Source organism: Amblyraja radiata, chromosome 23, assembly GCF_010909765.2.
Source record: "Amblyraja radiata isolate CabotCenter1 chromosome 23, sAmbRad1.1.pri, whole genome shotgun sequence".
Lineage (NCBI taxonomy): Eukaryota > Metazoa > Chordata > Chondrichthyes > Rajiformes > Rajidae > Amblyraja > Amblyraja radiata.
The window spans coordinates 27,898,712-27,917,885 of NC_045978.1; the positions used below are offsets into that span (position 1 = coordinate 27,898,712).

At 39.9% G+C, this 19,174-nt stretch overlaps 1 protein-coding gene across 9 annotated transcripts in view; it reads right to left on the reverse strand.

Moving 5' to 3' along the window:
• Positions 1 to 777: 777 nt before the first annotated feature.
• Positions 778 to 19,174, reverse strand: part of ncoa3 (nuclear receptor coactivator 3) — a 209,252-nt gene continuing 190,855 nt past the window's right edge. For 8 of the 9 annotated variants that reach the window (XM_033041878.1, XM_033041875.1, XM_033041879.1 and 5 more), the window contains 8 exons: positions 17,872 to 18,001; positions 16,164 to 16,335; positions 14,991 to 15,296; positions 13,232 to 13,333; positions 12,304 to 12,529; positions 10,301 to 10,475; positions 8,990 to 9,176; positions 778 to 6,617 (listed from right to left, as the gene is read on the reverse strand). In XM_033041878.1, the coding sequence (XP_032897769.1) occupies positions 6,606 to 6,617; positions 8,990 to 9,176; positions 10,301 to 10,475; positions 12,304 to 12,529; positions 13,232 to 13,333; positions 14,991 to 15,296; positions 16,164 to 16,335; positions 17,872 to 18,001 (1,310 nt within the window). In that variant the 3' untranslated portion in view covers positions 778 to 6,605. The remainder of the gene's footprint in view (positions 6,618 to 8,989; positions 9,177 to 10,300; positions 10,476 to 12,303; positions 12,530 to 13,231; positions 13,334 to 14,990; positions 15,297 to 16,163; positions 16,336 to 17,871; positions 18,002 to 19,174) is intronic. The other variant, XM_033041883.1, reaches the window with a different exon arrangement.

Consider the following 19,174-nt stretch of genomic DNA (forward strand, 5'->3'; position numbering starts at 1 on the left):
GGGCATGTATGGCTGCTGAAGGTACTGGCTCACTTACCTTCATTGATGATACAACTTCTGATGGTAGTAGCATAATTAATTCTGAAGTGAGTAGACACATCCTATCTGCTCAAGTTAAAAAAGCCATGAAACTTAATATGCTGGCGGTTCATTCTACAGCAAGACAATGATCCCAAACATACAGCTAAAGCAACAAAGGTATTTTTCAAAGCTAATAAATGGTCAATTCCAGAGTGGCCAAGTCAATCACCCGATCTGAAGCCAATTGAGCATGCCTTTTGATATGCTGAAGAGAAAACTGAAGGGGACTAGCCCCCAAAACAAGCATAAGCTAAGGATGGCTGCAATACAGGCCTGGCAGAGAAGATACCCAGCAGCTGGTGATGTCCATGAATCGCAGACTTCAAGCAGCCATTGCATGCAAAGGATATGCAACAAAATATTAACAAGCCTACTTTCATTTACATGAATCGCTGTGTCCCAAACATAATGGAGCCGTGAATTGGGGGGGGGGACAATGTATAAACACTGTTGTAATTTCTACATGGTGAAACCAAAATATATTAAAATGGCCTTTATTAAAATCTGACAATGTGTACTTTAACCACATGTGATTTTTTTTCTATTACAAATCTCAAATTGTGGAGTACAGAGGCAAGTAAATAAATGTTAGTCTTTATCCCAAATATTATGGAGGGCACTGTACTTCACGGTCAAGTGGCAGTAAGATAATCTTTAATAAGCAATAAATAAAATGATACACATGGTACAACTATGTTCTTTTAACATTCACATTCACACACTTTAATATCATGAACATTTATTCAGACATGGCTTGTGTGTATTTAATGTACATCTTTTACAGAATGCTTTTTACAACATCTGTTTCCAAACAGCTGAATAGCAAGATACGGTAACAAATTGCCAAAGACATTTTAAATAGAAATCTTTATTTACAACATTAACATTGAGGCGAATAAATCATTAAAAGCAATATCTGCTAACCAGTTTACCATTATTCTGTGGAACCATCTTAAAATGAATTTTCTTTCATAACTTGCTTTACTTGAAATGTAACATAGGGATATAAACGGCAATACTAGAAATCTTGAGACTATCCTTAATTGAGTTCTTACTATTCAAAACGTGTCTCCTCCAGATGGCCTTTCAAATATTGCTTTTCCAGCATGATACATTTATCAAATTCATAATTATGATACAGAAAATTAAAAACAATAGGCTGAAGCAAAAAGGAAAAAACAAAAAGTGACTCATTATAATACTTGCATTTAATTATTTCTTATTTAAATAATAAATAGTTTGCTCCACTGAATAAACCTATACATTAACTATATTAATGTACAATTTGGTGTTATCAGTTAAGAAATGGGTTTGAATACACAATCTCAATTTCTAAAGCCGTAAGCAATCTAGAAATGAAAAAAAAATTAAAAACCTACAATAGCACACTGTTTACCTAGAAATCCCAAATCTTCAAGAGCACCAGTTAAGATCGCACATAATAATTGTACAGGAATTTAAAACGGTAATTTTCAGCATTAAAAATATAACTCCATTTTATTCACAGTGCTCTGAACTCATTCTGTATTGTGAAGCACAACGTTGGGTAAAATGGTCATTTATTGTCAGGAAGGGTGGAAATCAATGTGATGGTCTGGAAACATGCAACCCAACCTTTTCAATTTTTAAAATGAGTTGCTGATATTACTCAAAGTCAGTGTTCAGCCTGAAAGGTAGACACCAATTTGTAAACAGTGTCACTGAAGTGTCACTTGGAATACAATCCGAGTCATTTAAAATTGACTAAAGAAGATACACTATTCTCACACTATATGCTTTCCTACAAGTCCTCCCTTCTTGGTGACATTGGATCCACACACAAGCACTGTTCTACAGGCAATTGGGGCCTGAAGTGCCTGATCCAAACATACATCATTCATCCACAATCGTGGAGAGTTTGTATCATGAGACATGCGACTAATCTTGTCCGGCTGCTTCCACAATATACATTGATGGATACATTTTTTACTTTACAGGGAGCATGATTCCCAGCCAGTTTCCTCCTCATCAAAATCAGTATGGACAATTGTAGAGTATCCGTCCACGACTACATTTTAACAGAGGGATCGCACCTGGAGTACCCTGACCTATGTGGCTCAGCTGCTATCTGGCTGGACCTTCTGAGCTATCAAGGATATCAAAGTACTTTTAAGTTTCTTTCACAAGGTTGACTGTATCCCTTCTCAGGATCTACTGATAACCTTGCACCCTTCAGAAGCAGGGGCTATTTCTGTTCTCCAATGAAATAACCATGTTTTAAGAGGTTGGTGCATTGATATCTGTAAATATTCTTGGCTGTAACAAAAAAAATGGAACTGAGCCAATCAACAGTTAATTCAACTTTACAAAACAATCACATTTTGCCGTTTTTGAAGCGTAGTAATTGCCTCCGGAAATAAAATTAAAATGCAAAAATCTTGCTCTGCTTCTAAATCATGTAAATAACTACTTTTGTACATTGGAAATGTTATACTACATAAGTAATGGCCTTTTCCCATAAGATGCAAGTTATTTATCCCATGCCATGCACCTTGTACTAGTACCGGAAGAATCAATCCTTGAATTAGCTCTAAAGTACAGCTTTGCGTTGAGAATGAAATGCCCGAGTGTTCAAGGTGCCATGTCACCAGCTGTAACTGAGCACGTTTAGTCATTGAGGAATGTTTGTATATCGGGCTGCAATTTGAAACCTGACCACTTGAACCAGAAATCCTGCCTCACATCCACGGCATCTAATGCTTTAGTAGGGATGTTCTGTAAATCAGCTGGATCAGCATGCCGACATCGAATTAAAGTAATTTTCCCACATTGTGAGAGAGTTTTTAAATCAGTGAACAATAATAGATGCACATTAATTGGTTATATTCTTAATGGAATTCTTCACTGAATGTAGAACTAGCAGTTTTAATATCTATTTTCCCCCTAGAGACAAATAAAATGCAACTGAATAAAACGAAGCCTTTATTTTTCTGAGTCTCCACACTAAGACTCTGCTACAGTATTGTAGCCAGTGGACTCACAAGTTCAGGTTACTGGTTATTGCCAGGCTACACACAACAGTCTGAAGAAGGGACTCAACACGAAACGTCACCGATTCCTTTTCTCCAGAGATGCTGCCTGACCCACTGAGTTACTCCAGCATTTTGTGTCTATCAGGCTAATTTAGCTGTTTGTTTTGTTTTGACCTCACGTCAGTTAGATGTACAGCCAACCTGAGTATTTTCACTTAGTAACTGATTCCCCTTTAAACAAAAAAGCCTGACAAAATAATTTTTCAACTCTGATTTGCTCATGTATAAATATAACAATTAATACTACTTTTATTACTTCAGGACTGATTCTCTAATTCCAGATGAGTGGAATCAGCAGTCAACTCGTTCTTGTTCCACTGAACAACTTGGCTGGACAACAGATGTGTTGCATCTATTCTGTTTAACTTCCATCTCTGTTTAACTTCAGACTGCCAGATTTTATTTTGGTCCATTTGCACACCAACAGCTGCCAAGGAACCCAATACCAACCCTACGAGCATTTTTTTTAAAATTTAAGTAGGGTTAGATGGGGTTTCTTGGGAGTCAAACAGCAGGGAAATAGGCCTACAGCCTAGTACATCTGTGCTAACTGTCCACAAATCATCCAGAAGAATATAATTTACATCTCCATAACAGCACCCACTTCCCCACCATAATTCCTGTCACTCACCTGCACTAGAGCAATTTACAGTAGCCAATTAATCTACCAAACAGCATATCATGGAATGTGGGAAGCCAGAGCACCAGAAGAAGCCCACGCAGTCAGTCACAGGGTAAACGTACGAAATCCAGACAGGCAGAGCCCAAAATCAAGACTGAATCTGGGTCACTTGAGCAGTGAGGCAGCTGTGCTGATGCTGTGCCACTGTGTCACTCCCAAACTAAACAAAATCAGGTACTATTGATCAAAGTTCTCACAATGAAGCAAATCTGCTTTCAAGTTAAGAACAGTAATTTATTCAAAAGTGAACATTAAAAGCTGCGTTTCTCCTGTGAATGGATTATACAAAAACAACCCTCCATTGAATAGTTGTGGAATGTATCAGTTGCTGTTGAGAGCAACAAGTCATTTAAAAAAAAAAACTGTTAAGTGATCAATATGATCAGAGGTGGCCTCAGGCCATTAACTACACAAAACATATCCATTACTTCAGCCAAAGTAGGTCAATTTGTGAAAATATTGTTGCCAGAAATAGCATTTTGTCTCAATCTCCACGCAAACATTAATTGTGGTTGAATTGTTGCATAGATTTCTTTACTAACTGAACATTTAAGCTAAAATCATTCAGTAAAAGTATCCTTTTATAACATCCTTTTATAATGTTGTTTCTATTTAGGGAAACAAGTTTCATCTTGACAGTGGCATATCCAACTCTATTAAAATAGAGGTCATGATTGTGTGTGTGTGTCCTTGCTGTACATTTTACTTAACGCAGTAGCAGACATTCATCTTAGCAAATGATGCAGACCAAACATTGGTACGCAGAAACAAATTAAAGAAAAAACAAGGAAAACGGAAGGTAAAGCAAAGTCGAATTAGCTCAGGCAATGAACAATTAAGAGTATATAAAATGACTCCACCCTGTGTTATCTTTAAGGTGATTTGCCAATGTTATGTTTATAGTTTGATCTTTTTTCGTTCACCGACAGTATTACATTTATGCTTCTAACTTGCAAAAAATAAACCCCACTGCAGTCAAGGAGTTTTGTCTTTGATTAAACTTTCTGAAATCACTGGCATTTACTCTTACACAGTTATTTCCAGCTCAATGAGCTGAAGACAGATGCAACACAGAATTCCAGAACCCTCAAAAATCCCCGCAAACAATATTTAGTCTTACATTAGTTACTGTGTTGCCCATGGAATTGCACATTGCTCAGTTCATCAAATCATCATGGAGTTTGCTCATTCAAAATTATACAGAATCAGTAAGTTACACAAAGCTCAGACCATTATTCCTTTGGAGTACAACTGTATAAATTGCCGTTTGAGGAAATGTCACTTGAGGCATGACGTCATAATTGAATCTCATTTTCAGCCTCAAATTTATATTCCACCTCCCCGAAGTAGTGGATTGCCAAAGTCGTCTCTTCACCATGATCCTTACATTATCCATCGCAAGGGATTCAGCAATTAGTATCTGTTCAACAATTTACAAGCAACTCACTCCCTTCCTCTCAGAGGCGAGGATAGCCAAATGGCATGATGGGCAATTCTGTCTCAATACAAATTAAAAGGAAAACAGGGAGAAATAAATCATTGTTCATACTTTCTGATCAATTACTGTTTTGTCGATCCTAGCCTCAATTTAAAGGTTAAGATTAATACAGTTGTACTTTTCAGAAGCACTTCTATTTATAAATGAAATTGGGGAAGGTGGGGATCAGGGGTTGAGTGAGAGGGAGGACTAAGAGAAAGAAATGCAGCCTTCTACAAAACTAAAAAGTGGATGATGACATGGGAAAATCTAAACATTTTGCACATTCGTACAAATTAGTTCCATTGTCAATGCCAGGCGCAAATAGGACTGACAACCTGAACTGATGCTTAAAGGCATGTATACAGAAATAAGTCCGTCAAATAATTAGCCTCACCAATGCTGTGCAAACAAAAAAAAATCCTTAAATGTGACCTATAAAAGTGTATATATAATATAATATTGTATTCATTATTTACATGATATATTCACAGGAGCCAGCTTCCAGGTGTTCCATGCTGCAGTACCTTGCTTACAGTCAACAGCACGCACCTTGTATTACTCCCATATGAAATTTTTTATCTGCAATATTTCAAAACGAAGATTATTATTGCTAGGCATTGCATATGCAGATTTAAGAAGTTGGATGTTGAGATACATATTCTGTGATCTTTCTGAAATACCAATGGAATACTTAATGCAAAGATAATCTGGAAAACGAAACCAAGGATGTGCCAGTGTGCAGCCAGGGCTACACTGATCACAAGAACAGTGAACCTCGACTACTTCAATCTTCTCTAAAGTGCATCCACAAGCACACTGTTCTATGCCAACACTTGGCAATATTTTTCTCCCCCAAATGTCCGCAGCTGTATAATGACCACATTGCAAGTGACATTTCACAATACTGTCAGGAAAATAAACATGGCTAGGTACTGCAATAAAGTAGATGCAAGATTTGGCAAGCAAAGATGACATTGAAGGACAATTAAAAACCAAAGCAAATCCTAAACAATTTGAATTTTTGATCAAGCTCTGCCCTGTCACCAGGAGTCTGCTTTTCGATAAAACATCTAATAAAAACAGAGAAACAGTTCTTCTTTCTTAAGAAGTGAACACCTTAGCAGGCTGGCACAGCGATTCTGGTTGGGCCACACCAAACACCAGCAGCACACAAGATGGCACCGTTTCCTTCTCTGTGCAAGTCTCTGCTGTAGATCCGTAGTGCACTGATTTCACAAGCCACATGGACCCAGGTGAACCTTTTGGATTGATAGTCAGCCATCCTGAGTTGTCAGCAATATTTCTGTTTCATGGAAAAAAATAGATTAAAAAAATGAATTGAATGTAGAATCAGCTGTTTAGCCCACCAAGAAAAACAAAGTAATTCACACAATTTCCTTTGGCGCTTGAAAGAAACTCAGTGATGGCAAAAATAATCTATTTTCTTCTTCTCATGACAAGGATCAGAAAAAGTCATCTAGATCATATCACAGTCCAAATACAGAAGTTTCCTTTACTGAACTACCAATACCATCTTCATACAACAAGCTATTTATATATTTTTCTTAAAAAACAATAAAACATTAACTTCTTAGTTTTAGTTTAGGCCCTTCGGCCCATCGAGTCCATACTGGCCATGGGTCACCTGTTAGCATTAGTCTATATTCCCCCATTTTGTCATCCACTCCTTATATTCTAGGAGCAATTTACAGCCGCCAATGAACCTAAAAATCCGCGTGTCTTTGGGATATGGGAGGAAACTGGAGCACTCGAGTAAACCCACGCAGTCACAAGAAGAACGTGCAAACTCCATACAGAGAGCACCCAAGGTCAGGATCAAACCCGGGTCTCTGATGCTGTGAGGCAGCAGCTATACCAGCTGCGATACTTACAGGCAGAGAAGTTAAATAAACTTGACCTATAGACTAACTATACATGTATGACCTTTCCATTTTACATGCAGACCACCCAAATAAATTCAGGATAAAGGATACATCTAACAAAAAAACAATAAATGACCACCCATGCTACATCCATTCATAAACACTCAGAACAGGTGTCTAAATGCATTTATTATATTGTGGTTGATTCTGCACTGGCCAAGCTGCTTAAAATAATTTCAACCAGATATAAAATCATCCTGACATAATTCATTTTAAAATATTTCAATACTTCAAACTATTGCAAATTTATATGAAGGCAGATACTGCAGCAGCATTACTTCATCGCAGTGCTTCCCCCACTGAAGAAAGACATTTGGAGCGGTACATGGAAAGCAATATACATAGAGCTATATGGGTCAAACGCATGCAGGTGGGACTAGTGCAGATGTGGAATCTCAGTCGGTATGGACAAGTTGGCCGGAGTGCCTGGAACCATGCTGAATGACTCTAAATTTCATTCTAAAGTTCTAGTTGCCAACTGCTCTACATCAGTGAGACCAAGTGTAGGCTTGGCGATCGCTTCACCCAACACCCCCGCACAGGTCGCATTAACCAACCTGATCTCCCGGTGGCTCAACACTTCAACTCCCCCTCTCATTCCGAATCTGACCTTTCTGTCCTGGGCCTCCTCCATGGTCAGAGTGAGTCCCACCGCAAATTGGAGGAGCAGCACCTCATATTTTGCTTGGGTAGTTTACACCCCAGAGTTATGAACATTGACCTCCAATTTCAGGTAGTCCTTGCTTTCTCCTTCCTTCCCCTCCCCTTCCCAGCTCTCCCACAGCCCACTGTCTACACCTCTTCCTTTCTTCTTCCCGACCCCACCCCCACATTAGTCTGAAGAAGGGTCTCGACCCGAAACGTCACCTATTCCTTCGCTCCATAGATGCTGCCTCACCCGCTGAGTTTCTCCAGCATTTTTGTCTACCTTCAATTTTTCCAGCATCTGCAGTTCTTTCTTAACTAAATTTCATTAATAATGTTCTCCCTAGGTTGTTTCACACTATGAGTTGCTCTTTGAGGCAAGAAAGAGCAGAGGTAGAATGGGCCGATGTTCTCTGATTTATTTTTAACACAGTAAATTCTGACGGGTTTATCAAGTTAGATGCTGAATGACTCATCCTTGAATTTGAAGAGTTTAGAACTCAGGGATGGAATTGGGGACTTTGGACTCCCCCCCCCCAAAAGGTTTGTAAATCATTGGGATCTTTGGGTCCAGTGAATCATAAATGTTTTTCCTAGTATACCAAAAACGGAAAAAAGGCAGATTTTTGGGCATCAGAGGGTACGGGAATATAGGACAAGAAAGTGGACAACGTAGAAAGAAAGTACAGCAGATACTGGTTCATGCCAAATATTGACACAAAGTGCTGGAGCAACTCAGCAGGTAAGGCAGCATCTCTGAAGAAAAAAAAGATGGGTGAAATTTCAGGTCAGAACTCTTTTGGGACAAGGACATGGAAACGTCGCTCTTCTCCAGCAATGCTGCCTGACCCACTGAGGTATTCCAGTACATTGTGTGTATCTTTGGACAATGTAGAAGTCCAGTCATGTATTTATTACACGGCACAGCAGACTCATAGGCCTGAGGGACTTTAAAGACTTATCACTTTCACATTTCTTGTGGACAACATCTTAAGATTACTTTATTGGCTGCAAAACATTTTGGGGACATACTTAGATTGTCTAAGATTCTATATAGAAACCTTTATTGCTAAATGAAAACTCCTACCTGTTCTGGACCCATGCTTGATATCCCCGACACAGACATTGGAGTCATGCCCATTTGCCCTGGCATCGGACCCATACTGTTGCCACTGGCATTTACTGGCATGGTGTTGTTCATATTCATCAGGTTGCTGTAGGTGCTGGCATTTGTCTGTTGCCCGAATTGCTGTGGAGATTGCTGTGAAAAAGCACTGCAAGCCAAAAAAGATAAAATAATCCAATCCTGTTCTGTGCTATTCTGACCACAGCAGACAGATACAGAGGAGTGAAGTCTGTACGACCCAACTAAAATTCAGCTGCAGAAAGTCATTTACACCGTTGGCTATCTTCCTTCAAAAATATACGCCAATCTCTTCCCATCGTTATTTCTAGCAGTCTCACTGACCTGTAAACCAGCTAAATGTTCCAGCTTTTATCACCTTGCATGTAGAGAAAGTAATTCTGATATTTGTTTAACTTAGTTTCGTTTAGAGATACAGCGTTGGAACAGGCCTTTCAGCCCACCGAATCTATGCCGGCTATCGATCTCCCGTATACTAGTTCTGTGTCCTACACGCTGGGGGCAATTTACAGAAACTAATTAACCTACACACCCATACATTTGTGGAATGTGGGAGGAAACCATAGTACCCAGAGAAAACCCATGCTGTCACAGGGTGCACACACAGCACCCACAGTCAGAATTGAACCCAGGTTTCTAGTTGTGTGTGGCAGCAGTGGTTCCGCTGAGCCACTGTGTCGCCTGTTTCATAGCCCACTGTTTTATTCTATCTGGAAAGGATTGTTCCACCTTTACCATCGTCACACTTGGAATGTGCTTACTCTACAGTATTAGCTGAAATTCTTTTTATTTCAGACCCACTCTAGACCTGTAACACAAATTTAGAGTCAGGAGTTAATCCCATTCCGATAAAAGAAATGCTAAATTTACAAGGGTAGCCCTGCATTATTTCAACTTGACAACGTGTGAACTGCTGTTTCAGTTTAGTGTCAAAACAAATTAAGAGAACATTTTGAAAGTTCTTTGGGCTGCATGGTTTATTTTTAAACCAAATCATTAAGTTGTTATGGGATTCATTGCTGTCATCCTCTTATGCAAAAAATGTCAACATTTAAAATTTAGTCACATACTCAAAGCTCTCTCGCTGGCAGAAGATGCAGTTTCTAGGCAAGCAACGCAACCAAGATACTACATTGCTGTAAACCACAATGCGCAGATTTTTTTTTTAATTGAACGCACTTTCTAAACGTGAAATAACGCAAGCATTCCAAATAGCTTGAGAATTAACCGATATAACAGCTCCAAATAGCATACCTATTTCCACCCATATTTCCTGTGGACCAACTCTTCATGTCAGCGGTTGTTTGGTAGACAGAAGCAGCCTGAGGGTGCTGCATCATAGGATTCTGCGACTGTCCCATTCTTGACATGAGTGCATTGTGAGGGCTGGGAGCCCGACCAAACGATGGATCAGTCTGCTGATTCATAGCTGCAAAGAGAAAACTAGTCAATCCACTTCCGACAACTCAAAACCAATTCATTCACAATTTGAATAGCTCGAGTCATTCATCAGATTGCGAATGAGAAAATAAAACTGTTTATAACCAAAGGCAAAGTTCTTTTTCTGTTCTTCCCTCATTATAAAGCAGATTTCCCATGGGATCCACCACATGGCAAGACAATGGCATTAATGGATTAATGGAAAAGGACACAAAATGCTGGAGCAGCTTAGCAGGTCATGCGGCATGAATGGATGACGTTTCAGGCCAGGACCCTTCCTTAGTAGGCCTTGTTCATGTGCAGAGAACACCGAGCAGTATGTCAGTTTCTTCCCTGCCCACACAAACATGCAAATAAACAGGAAAACTGGATAATCTTCCAGAAAAGGCAAGTGATCAATAGGTAGACACAAAATGCTGGAGTAACTCAGTGGGTCACGCAACATCTCTGGAGAACAAGAATAGGTGATGTTTCGGTTCAGAACTCTGCTATTAGTCTATCTTCTTTTGTTAAGATAGACTTTTGTGTCCATCGTCAGTATAAACCAGCATCTACAGTTTCTTCCTACACAGAGACTAATATATTTTTGTTTCAAAGTCTGCAGTTGTGGAAGAACCTCCAGTTTAAATTCCATTTGGAATATATTGGAGGACCAAGAAACCAAGAACTGTTAGTACTCCATTTGTTGCCTTCGTTGGTTTATAAGGCTAATAGGCCATAACTAGAGGCCTGCAGGTTCATGTGATCAAACAACACCAATTAGCCTATGTTTGCCCAAGTGGTTTAATAAAATATTCCATTCTGGGCACTCAAGATCAGATCTGAAACTAAATATTATAAAGTTCCGAGTGTTATTTCCTACCAAAGATACAAAGGGCAGTGAAGAACAGGGCCACAAAATTGCCCAATAACAGGTAAATTATTTGAGGAAATAAAATTATATCCAAAATACTGGTAAGATGGTGGAAAGCTTAAAATTTTGCAGCTAAATGCGTTGGATTTGTAAATGTATCATTTACCAAAACCATCTAGCTGAACATTGCTAGCTGTGTCAAGGGGTTCAGGTGGAAACTACCCACACAGATAGAACTTGTTTAAAGACCAGTTAGTCCAAGTTCAGAACCGGCATGTTCCAGTGAGGAGGAGGAGGAGGAGGGATAAGAGTGGAACCTTGGATGACCAAAGAGGTTGTAAATTTGGTCCAATGTAAAAGAGAGTGCATGCAAGGTTTAACAGGATGGAATCAGACAGTCTTTGAGGAATATAAAGGGAGAAAAGAACACAAGCAGGCAATTAAAAACGTCAAAAGGGGCAACAAAATGGCCGAGTCAGATTAAAGAAAATCCCAAACCTTTTTATACCTATATTAAAAACTAGAGGGTAACTAGGGAGAAGGTAGGACCACTCAAGAATCAAGAAGAGGCTTGGAGCCTGGGGACATAGGCAATGTGTGAAAATAATACTTTGCATCTGTTTTCACCAAGGAGGAAGACTTAAAGAGAATACCAATATACAAAGGTAGCTAGAGATTAAGGAGGAAGAGGTTTTAGGGCTCTTGAAGAGCATTAAGGTGAATATGTCCCCAGGACCTGATGGAATTTATCCCAGGTTATTGACAAAGGCAAGAAAGGATATTGTGGGAACCTTGACAAAGATCTTTGTGCCTTCTCTAGCCAGAGGCAAGGTTCCCGAGGACTGGAGAATAGCTAATGTTCCTTTATTTAAGAAGCTGAACACGGAAAGTCTAACTGGACAATGGCTAGGTAATGCAGGAGCGAGAGAGTGCAACTTAAACACAACATGAATGAATTCTATACCATAGTTTGCAGGGTAGGTGAATTGCTGCGGTGATGCCGGGGTTATCGGAGGACCGCCCATGGGAGTTTCCATGCCAGTGGGAGCCGTGACGTTGGGTGGGGGGCTGAAGCCCTGCTGTTGGTGCTGCCTCATGATCATGGCTCGGTGCATCATCTGCCTCTGGCGAAGCTGCTGGCTCAAGAGCTCGCGTTGTCTCTGGGCCATCATCTGTGCATTGAGAAAGTCCTACAAATGAGTACAGAAGACAACATAAACAGCCCACAGTAATCCACTGACCATTATTAGGACTGGAAAGTGATGGCTACAATTTGCATGTGCAACAATGTGGAAGTTCTAACACAGTGGTAGATAACCCATGGTATCTAAATAAAGTTCTAATATAATGGTAGTTCAGCACAAAATGTAAATAATGTGGAAAATCCTTGTGCAGATAAATTCATGTTTAAAAAAGGTTCTATGCAGAACTTTTGTGCAGAACGGCATTCTGCATAATAGAAAAAGGCTCCCTCTTGACTGATCGAAATTATGTTTTTTTCCTTTCCTGCCTATATTAATGCCATTATTTTGGTAAACTGTATTAACTATCACCAACTCTGATTGGGACATAGTCCCATTTCAAATGTGAATATAAATTACGTTTCAAATCTAAAACTATTCCCGTCATGTTTGTCTGAGGAAAAACTGCGTGCAATGTAGGTCCAGTAATCACTCAGAAGAGATCCAAAGTAAATAAATGTATTTAGTAAACTCATCATATCACAACTTCACATTGTGAATACAAAATATGCTTCTCAACTATAAAAAACTATGGACAAATGTGCATCCCTGGCCCTCCCCCACCCCCACACACAGACAACACATTTTAAAATGTTTTGGGTAAAAACAGATTAATATATAGAGAATAAAAGTCTGAAAGTGAGTCATTACCTGTGCCACCATTTGCTGTTGGATGCCTGGCCGAAGAGCTGGATTAACTGTATTAGGACTTTCCAGTTTGACTCCAAGGGACTGACGATTTGGATTCATAAGCTTTAAAATACAAATATGAGTAAAGTGTTTTCAATTTTGATTCAAACGCAGAATGCATCCCCACATCATTGCAGCACCATTTGACTTACTGAGTTTCTGAGAAGAGGCCAAGGGCAAGTTGTTACCCCTGTTCACATGTCCTTTGTTAATAGCCAGTTTACTGGTGCAACCAACTGAATTACCAAACAGAATTGCCCTCAACTAAGAATGTTGACAGAAGTACTCAAAATGAGCAGGTAGCCAGAGTAATTGGCAAGCAAATTGGAATAGGTTGTTTGATGGAAAAGGAATGTCAGGAAAATGGGATGTTTTTAAAAAGTGTGCAGACAAAAGTTCAGGACATGTACATCCCTGTTAGAGTGAAGAGTAAGGCCGGTAAATGTAAGGAGGCCTGGATGACCTGGGAAATTGAGGCTTTGGTCAAGTGTTAGAAGTAGTGATGGGACAGATATAGGCAGCTGGGATCAAGTGTATCCCAAGAGGAGTGTCGTGAAATAGGAATTAGCTAATAAAAGGAAGTCAGAAGGGCAAAAAAGGGGACAAGAGATAGCTCTGGCAGATAGCATTAAGGATAATAATCCCAAGACATTTTACAAGCATATAAAAAGGGAAAAAGGTGCTACGTCCTCACTCCAAAGACATGCAGGTTTACAGGTTAATTGGCTTTGGTAAATTTGTAAATTGTCCCTAGTGTGTGTGATAGTGCTAATGTACGGGGTGATCGTTGGTTGCCACGGACTCAGTGGACCGAAGGGCCTGTTTCCACGCTGTATCGCTGAAGTCTAAAATAAAGAATGCCTACTGACAACACAATCTAAGCTGAAGAATTGAAGGGAGGTCCGGCAGAGTACATTTCTGATTTTGATTTTGCCGTTTCACGAAGAAAACAAATTTAGCATGTGGCTGAACCACCGAAGTGTCTCCCATTAAAAAGAGTATACAGTTACTTCAGACACTTACAGCACCGTGGTTAACAGGCTTGATCAAAGATTTAATTACGCAATCAGGTCCACTCTGGCTGGAAATAATTTGGTTAATAAATGTGACCTTGAGAGGTCTTTTTTGCAATCTAACATAAACTTTCTAGGCTTGTAGGCTTGCGCCAAAAATAGCAAACGGCAACATGATCAGGGACTTTGTGGCAAATGCTCAAGATCTCTCTCAAACGGCAACCTTACAATTGCTCTAAAATCCACCTGATAAGTTCAGTCAGCATCCAATGAGCTTATATTCAAAAGTAAACACAAGGAACTGCGGATGCTGATTCAAAAAAAGACACAAAGTGCTCAGTGAGTCAGGCAACAGCTCTGGAGAACATGGATAGGTGACGTTTTGGGATGGGATCTTTCTTCAGATGGACTATAGTGGGGTGGTGGAGAAAGCTCGCAGAGAGGTGGGGGCAGGACAATGGCTCGTAAATAATAGGTGGATACATGTGAGGTGGGTTCGTGATTGATAGATGGTTGGACAAAGGCTAGAGGTGAAAAGACAATGTGTGAGATAAGGAGTTAAGATTAGAAGTGGCGCAAAATGTTCAGATGTTTTCATTGCTTCTGTGCCATGTCCTTTCTTTGTTAGCAAGATCAAACAATGGAAATGTTAACAATCATAAACATCTTTGATATGAAAATCAGAATTCCAGAAATGCTGCTCTCACCTGCTGTTGTCCTTGTAACCTCTGCTGAAGTTGAAATCGTAGTTGCTTGGGAGCAGAAGCATTCAGCATACGATGCCGAGCAAAGTTTGCTCGAGCATGGATGTTGGGAAGGGGAAAGCTGCCTTGTTGACCCATTTGATTCATCATGGGGTTGAAACCCGGTTGTTGACCCTGCATGGAAGGATAACATCCTTGTGCTGGACCAGCTTGTGAAGCAAACTGCTGACTGTACAAAGCTTTCTGTTCCAACATCATGGCTGTGTCTTGTCCCGAGAAGAGTTCTGAGTGTGCCTCAAGAGGCTGAGCCTAGGCAGCATAAATAACAGCAATCTAATTAACTTTGGAAAACCATTAACGAAAAACTCAAATATTCACATGTAACACCTTTAGAAAATTAGGTACTTCAAAAGTAGTACTTTGGTCAAATCTGCTTAATTATAAAGATTCAGGCAAATTCTACAGATTGCATTGAACAGCACAACACAAGAACAGGTCCTTCGGCCCACAATATTTGTGCCATACATGATGCCAAGACCATCACTTATCTACCTGCACAGAACCCATATCGCTCCAGTCCCTACATATCCATATGCCTATAGAAAAATATTTTAAATACCACTAATATCTCTGCTTCAACCACCACCCCTGGCTACATGTTCCGGCACTCAACACCCTCTGCGTAAAAAAACGCTCTCCCTTAACTTTCGTTAAAGCTATGCCCACTAGTATTTGATGTATGCCTTTCACAATTTTATATACTTTTATCAGGTCTCCCCACAACCTCTGGCGTTCCAGAGTAAACAATCCAAGTCTGTCCATCCTCTTGCTGCAGCTAATACCCCTAATCCAGGCATCACTCTGATAAATCATTTTTCTTCAGAGATGTTGCCAGACCTGCTGAGTTACTTCAGCACCTTGTACCTATCATTCTGATAAACTTTCATTGCACTCTTTCCAAAGCACTCGCATAACAGGACAGAATTGCATGCAATGCTCCAAATAATTCATTAATTTAAGCTATTCATATAGAAAGTAGCCTAGTTCATGTCAAAGCCATTTATAGATAGGACAAAAAACAAGGTGCTAGAGGAATGCAGTGGGTCAGGCAGCATCTTTGAAGGGACTTTCTTCAGACTGAAGAAAATACATATTAGTTAGGATTAATTGTTGCACCTGACTGATAAGATCTGGAATTCCCAATGCCCTGTCAATTTCTTCCAGTCCCATTTCATCTGCGTTGCTCAGCAGTGTGTCCAACTGATCCAAAAGAGCTTTCTCATCATTCTGAGCTTCGGCAGTAGTGGGAGGGCAAAGAAGATCATCCAAGGAGCTTCCAAATGGTTGCCTGTAATGAACAATTTACAACCAAATGTATCATTGCAGGTACAAATTGATAATCAAAAATGTGAGCTAAATGAACAGAACTATTTTTGCAGGCAGATCCAGTATGTCATCACCTACATTCCCTTTCACTGAATCATCAAGATTAATTTCCCATTGTTACCACATTAACAGCTCGAGACTGATAGCACAACCCGGTAGGTTTGTTATATTTATGTCAGGTTTTTGTTATGTCAGTGGCGCAGCGGTAGAGTTGCTGCCTTACAGATCCTGACTATTGCCGCTGTCTGTATGGAGTTTGTACTTTCTCCCTGTGACCGAGTGGGTTTTCCCGGGGTGCTCCTGTTTCCTCCCACATTCAAAAGACGTACAGGTTTGTAGGTTAATTGGCTTCGGTGAAAATTGTAAATTATTCCAATTGTTTAGGATAGTGCTAGTGCACGGGGTGATCACTGGTTGGCGTGGAGTTGGGGGGGCTGAAGGGCCTGTTTCCACGTTGTATCTCTAAAGTCTAAAGTAAAGTCTTAGTGAAACAACCTCGTGGCAGAGTTCACCAGCCAAGTGTAACACCCTGAAGGTACACAAAATTGCTGGAGGAACTCAGCGGGTGCAGCAGCATCTATGGAGCGAAGGAAATAGGCGACGTTTCGGGCCGAAACCCTTCTTCACCCTGAATATCCATTAGAATAATTCTATTTGCTGTCATTACCTCCCTTCACACGTATGTTGGTAATAGTCGCATTAATCTGCTGAATTATAAAGAGAGGGAAATTCCACAGACTGCAAGGACCTATTCCCTGCCATTTTGAAATTCTAAAGTCTAATCTTATGCATTACGGTGCTAGGATGCCGATAGATATTTGGGATTTGTCAAAGGAAGTAGGGAAAATTAGCTGATGTAAGAGCACCTTTAAGTTCTTTTTTCCAACAGTAGGATAGATCATATCATCAGTCTTTACACTTCAACAGACAAGTTAAAGAAAATGTTGATCAATGATAGTCGTAAAGCAGATTGGCTAACTCAACCCCAGTTTAAAAAGTTAAACTCTCACAAAGTGGATACTTGTGTGATTAGTTGCTGCAGCGTGATGGAAATTCCCAAATGCCACCATGGAAGTTTTTTTTTATTGGGCGTAGTATGGGCGGTAACAAAATCGCTCCAGTGGGGCACAATATCACAGTAACTAATGGCTTGTTAACTTGCCACGAACAGCAAAGAGGCCTCAAAGAGACTTACAAGCGAAATGTAAATAACAGATAAGAGATACAAAATACCAGAGATGGACTTTTAATCTGCCCTTAACTAATGCTACATTTGATAATGCTTGAACATAAAGAGCAAACTATTCATCATCTCGTACCTGCTCTGATATTTAATACAATTATGTCTCATCCTTTAACCCAATGCCAAATGAAGCAAAGATAGAAATGATCCATCAAAAAGTAACGACTAAGCGATTCCAATGTCAACATGTATCATCAATCTTATAAGAGTCTAAAACAAGCAGCCCAACCAATTTTGTTTCCACCACACACTAACCTGCTTTGATTGCCTGAAGGCACTTGTTCCATCTGAAGAACACCTTCAGGCCATGAAGTAGATGGATTGGTGGGACCCTGTTGTTGCCCAAACTGGGGGCCTCCAAGACCCATATCCATTTCTGAAGATCCTGCATAATAAGGTAAATGGGCAACAAAATTAAAACAAAGTAGCAGAATAATAACCATATTTTCTTCCTCACTCCAATCCACTTATACAGATGAATATACATAAAAGTGTTTTTCTCCTAGTTCTTAAAAATCAAGTCTGTTGCTCCAATCGAAGAAACAAAAACACTCAGCTACAATACTTATAAAATAAATAAAAGGAAAGGACCTCCAAACTTTAGAAAATAGCTAAACCAAAATATTGTAAATGCTGGAAATTTGAAGAGAAAACTTAACACGTTTGACAGCTTTTGTGAACTAAATGGTAACAGAGTTAACATTTCAGGTTCGTGCAGGAAGGATCTGCAGATGCTGGTTTAAACCAAAGGTAGACACAAATTGCTGGAGTGCTCAGCGGGACAGGCAGCATCTCTGGAGAGAACCCATCCCTTCTCTCCGGAGATGCTACCTGTCCCACTGAGTTACTCCAGCATTTCACATCCACCTAACATTTCAGGTCAGTGACCTCCCATCAGTACTGGGAATAGATATAAAATACATATGAAGAAGTGAGGGGAGAACAACAGGTCTGAAATGTGGAGAAGGCTTGAAAGATTAAATGTCAAAAAGTGCAAGGTGAAAGAACCTGGCAGCCTGGGAGCTGGAAATGTAGAAATATGAAATTATCAAACAAACACAGGACAAGTGTGACAAATAAAAATACTAAACATTGTACTTATGTAAAATTGTTGTACAGCGTTAAATGCAAAGGGTTGTAACGTGTCTTGTCAGAAGTTAGAAAAGGGTGGATAAGAGATTCACCAGAATGTTACTGGATTATAGGGAGAGTTTTGATACGCTGGTGAAATTAGGGTAACCCCTCAGCCTCCTACACTCCAAAGAAAGAAGTTCCACTAGGATCATGAGCTGCATGGATAAAGTAAGCACTATCTTTTCCCAGGGTAGAGGATTCTCAAACTAGAGGGCATAGGCCTAAAGTTATGGTGGGGAAGGAGGGGTGGAAGCGGGAAGGAGGCAAAGGACCTGGTTCGGTGCTGTACAGCTCCATATCTCAACGGTGTGATTGCATCGTTATAACAGTGCAAAATCCAGCAAAAATGTCAGTGGGAGTGAGGAACAGAATTAAGATGACCAGAATGCTCAAGATCTTGCTTGTGATTTGAACAGAAATGTTT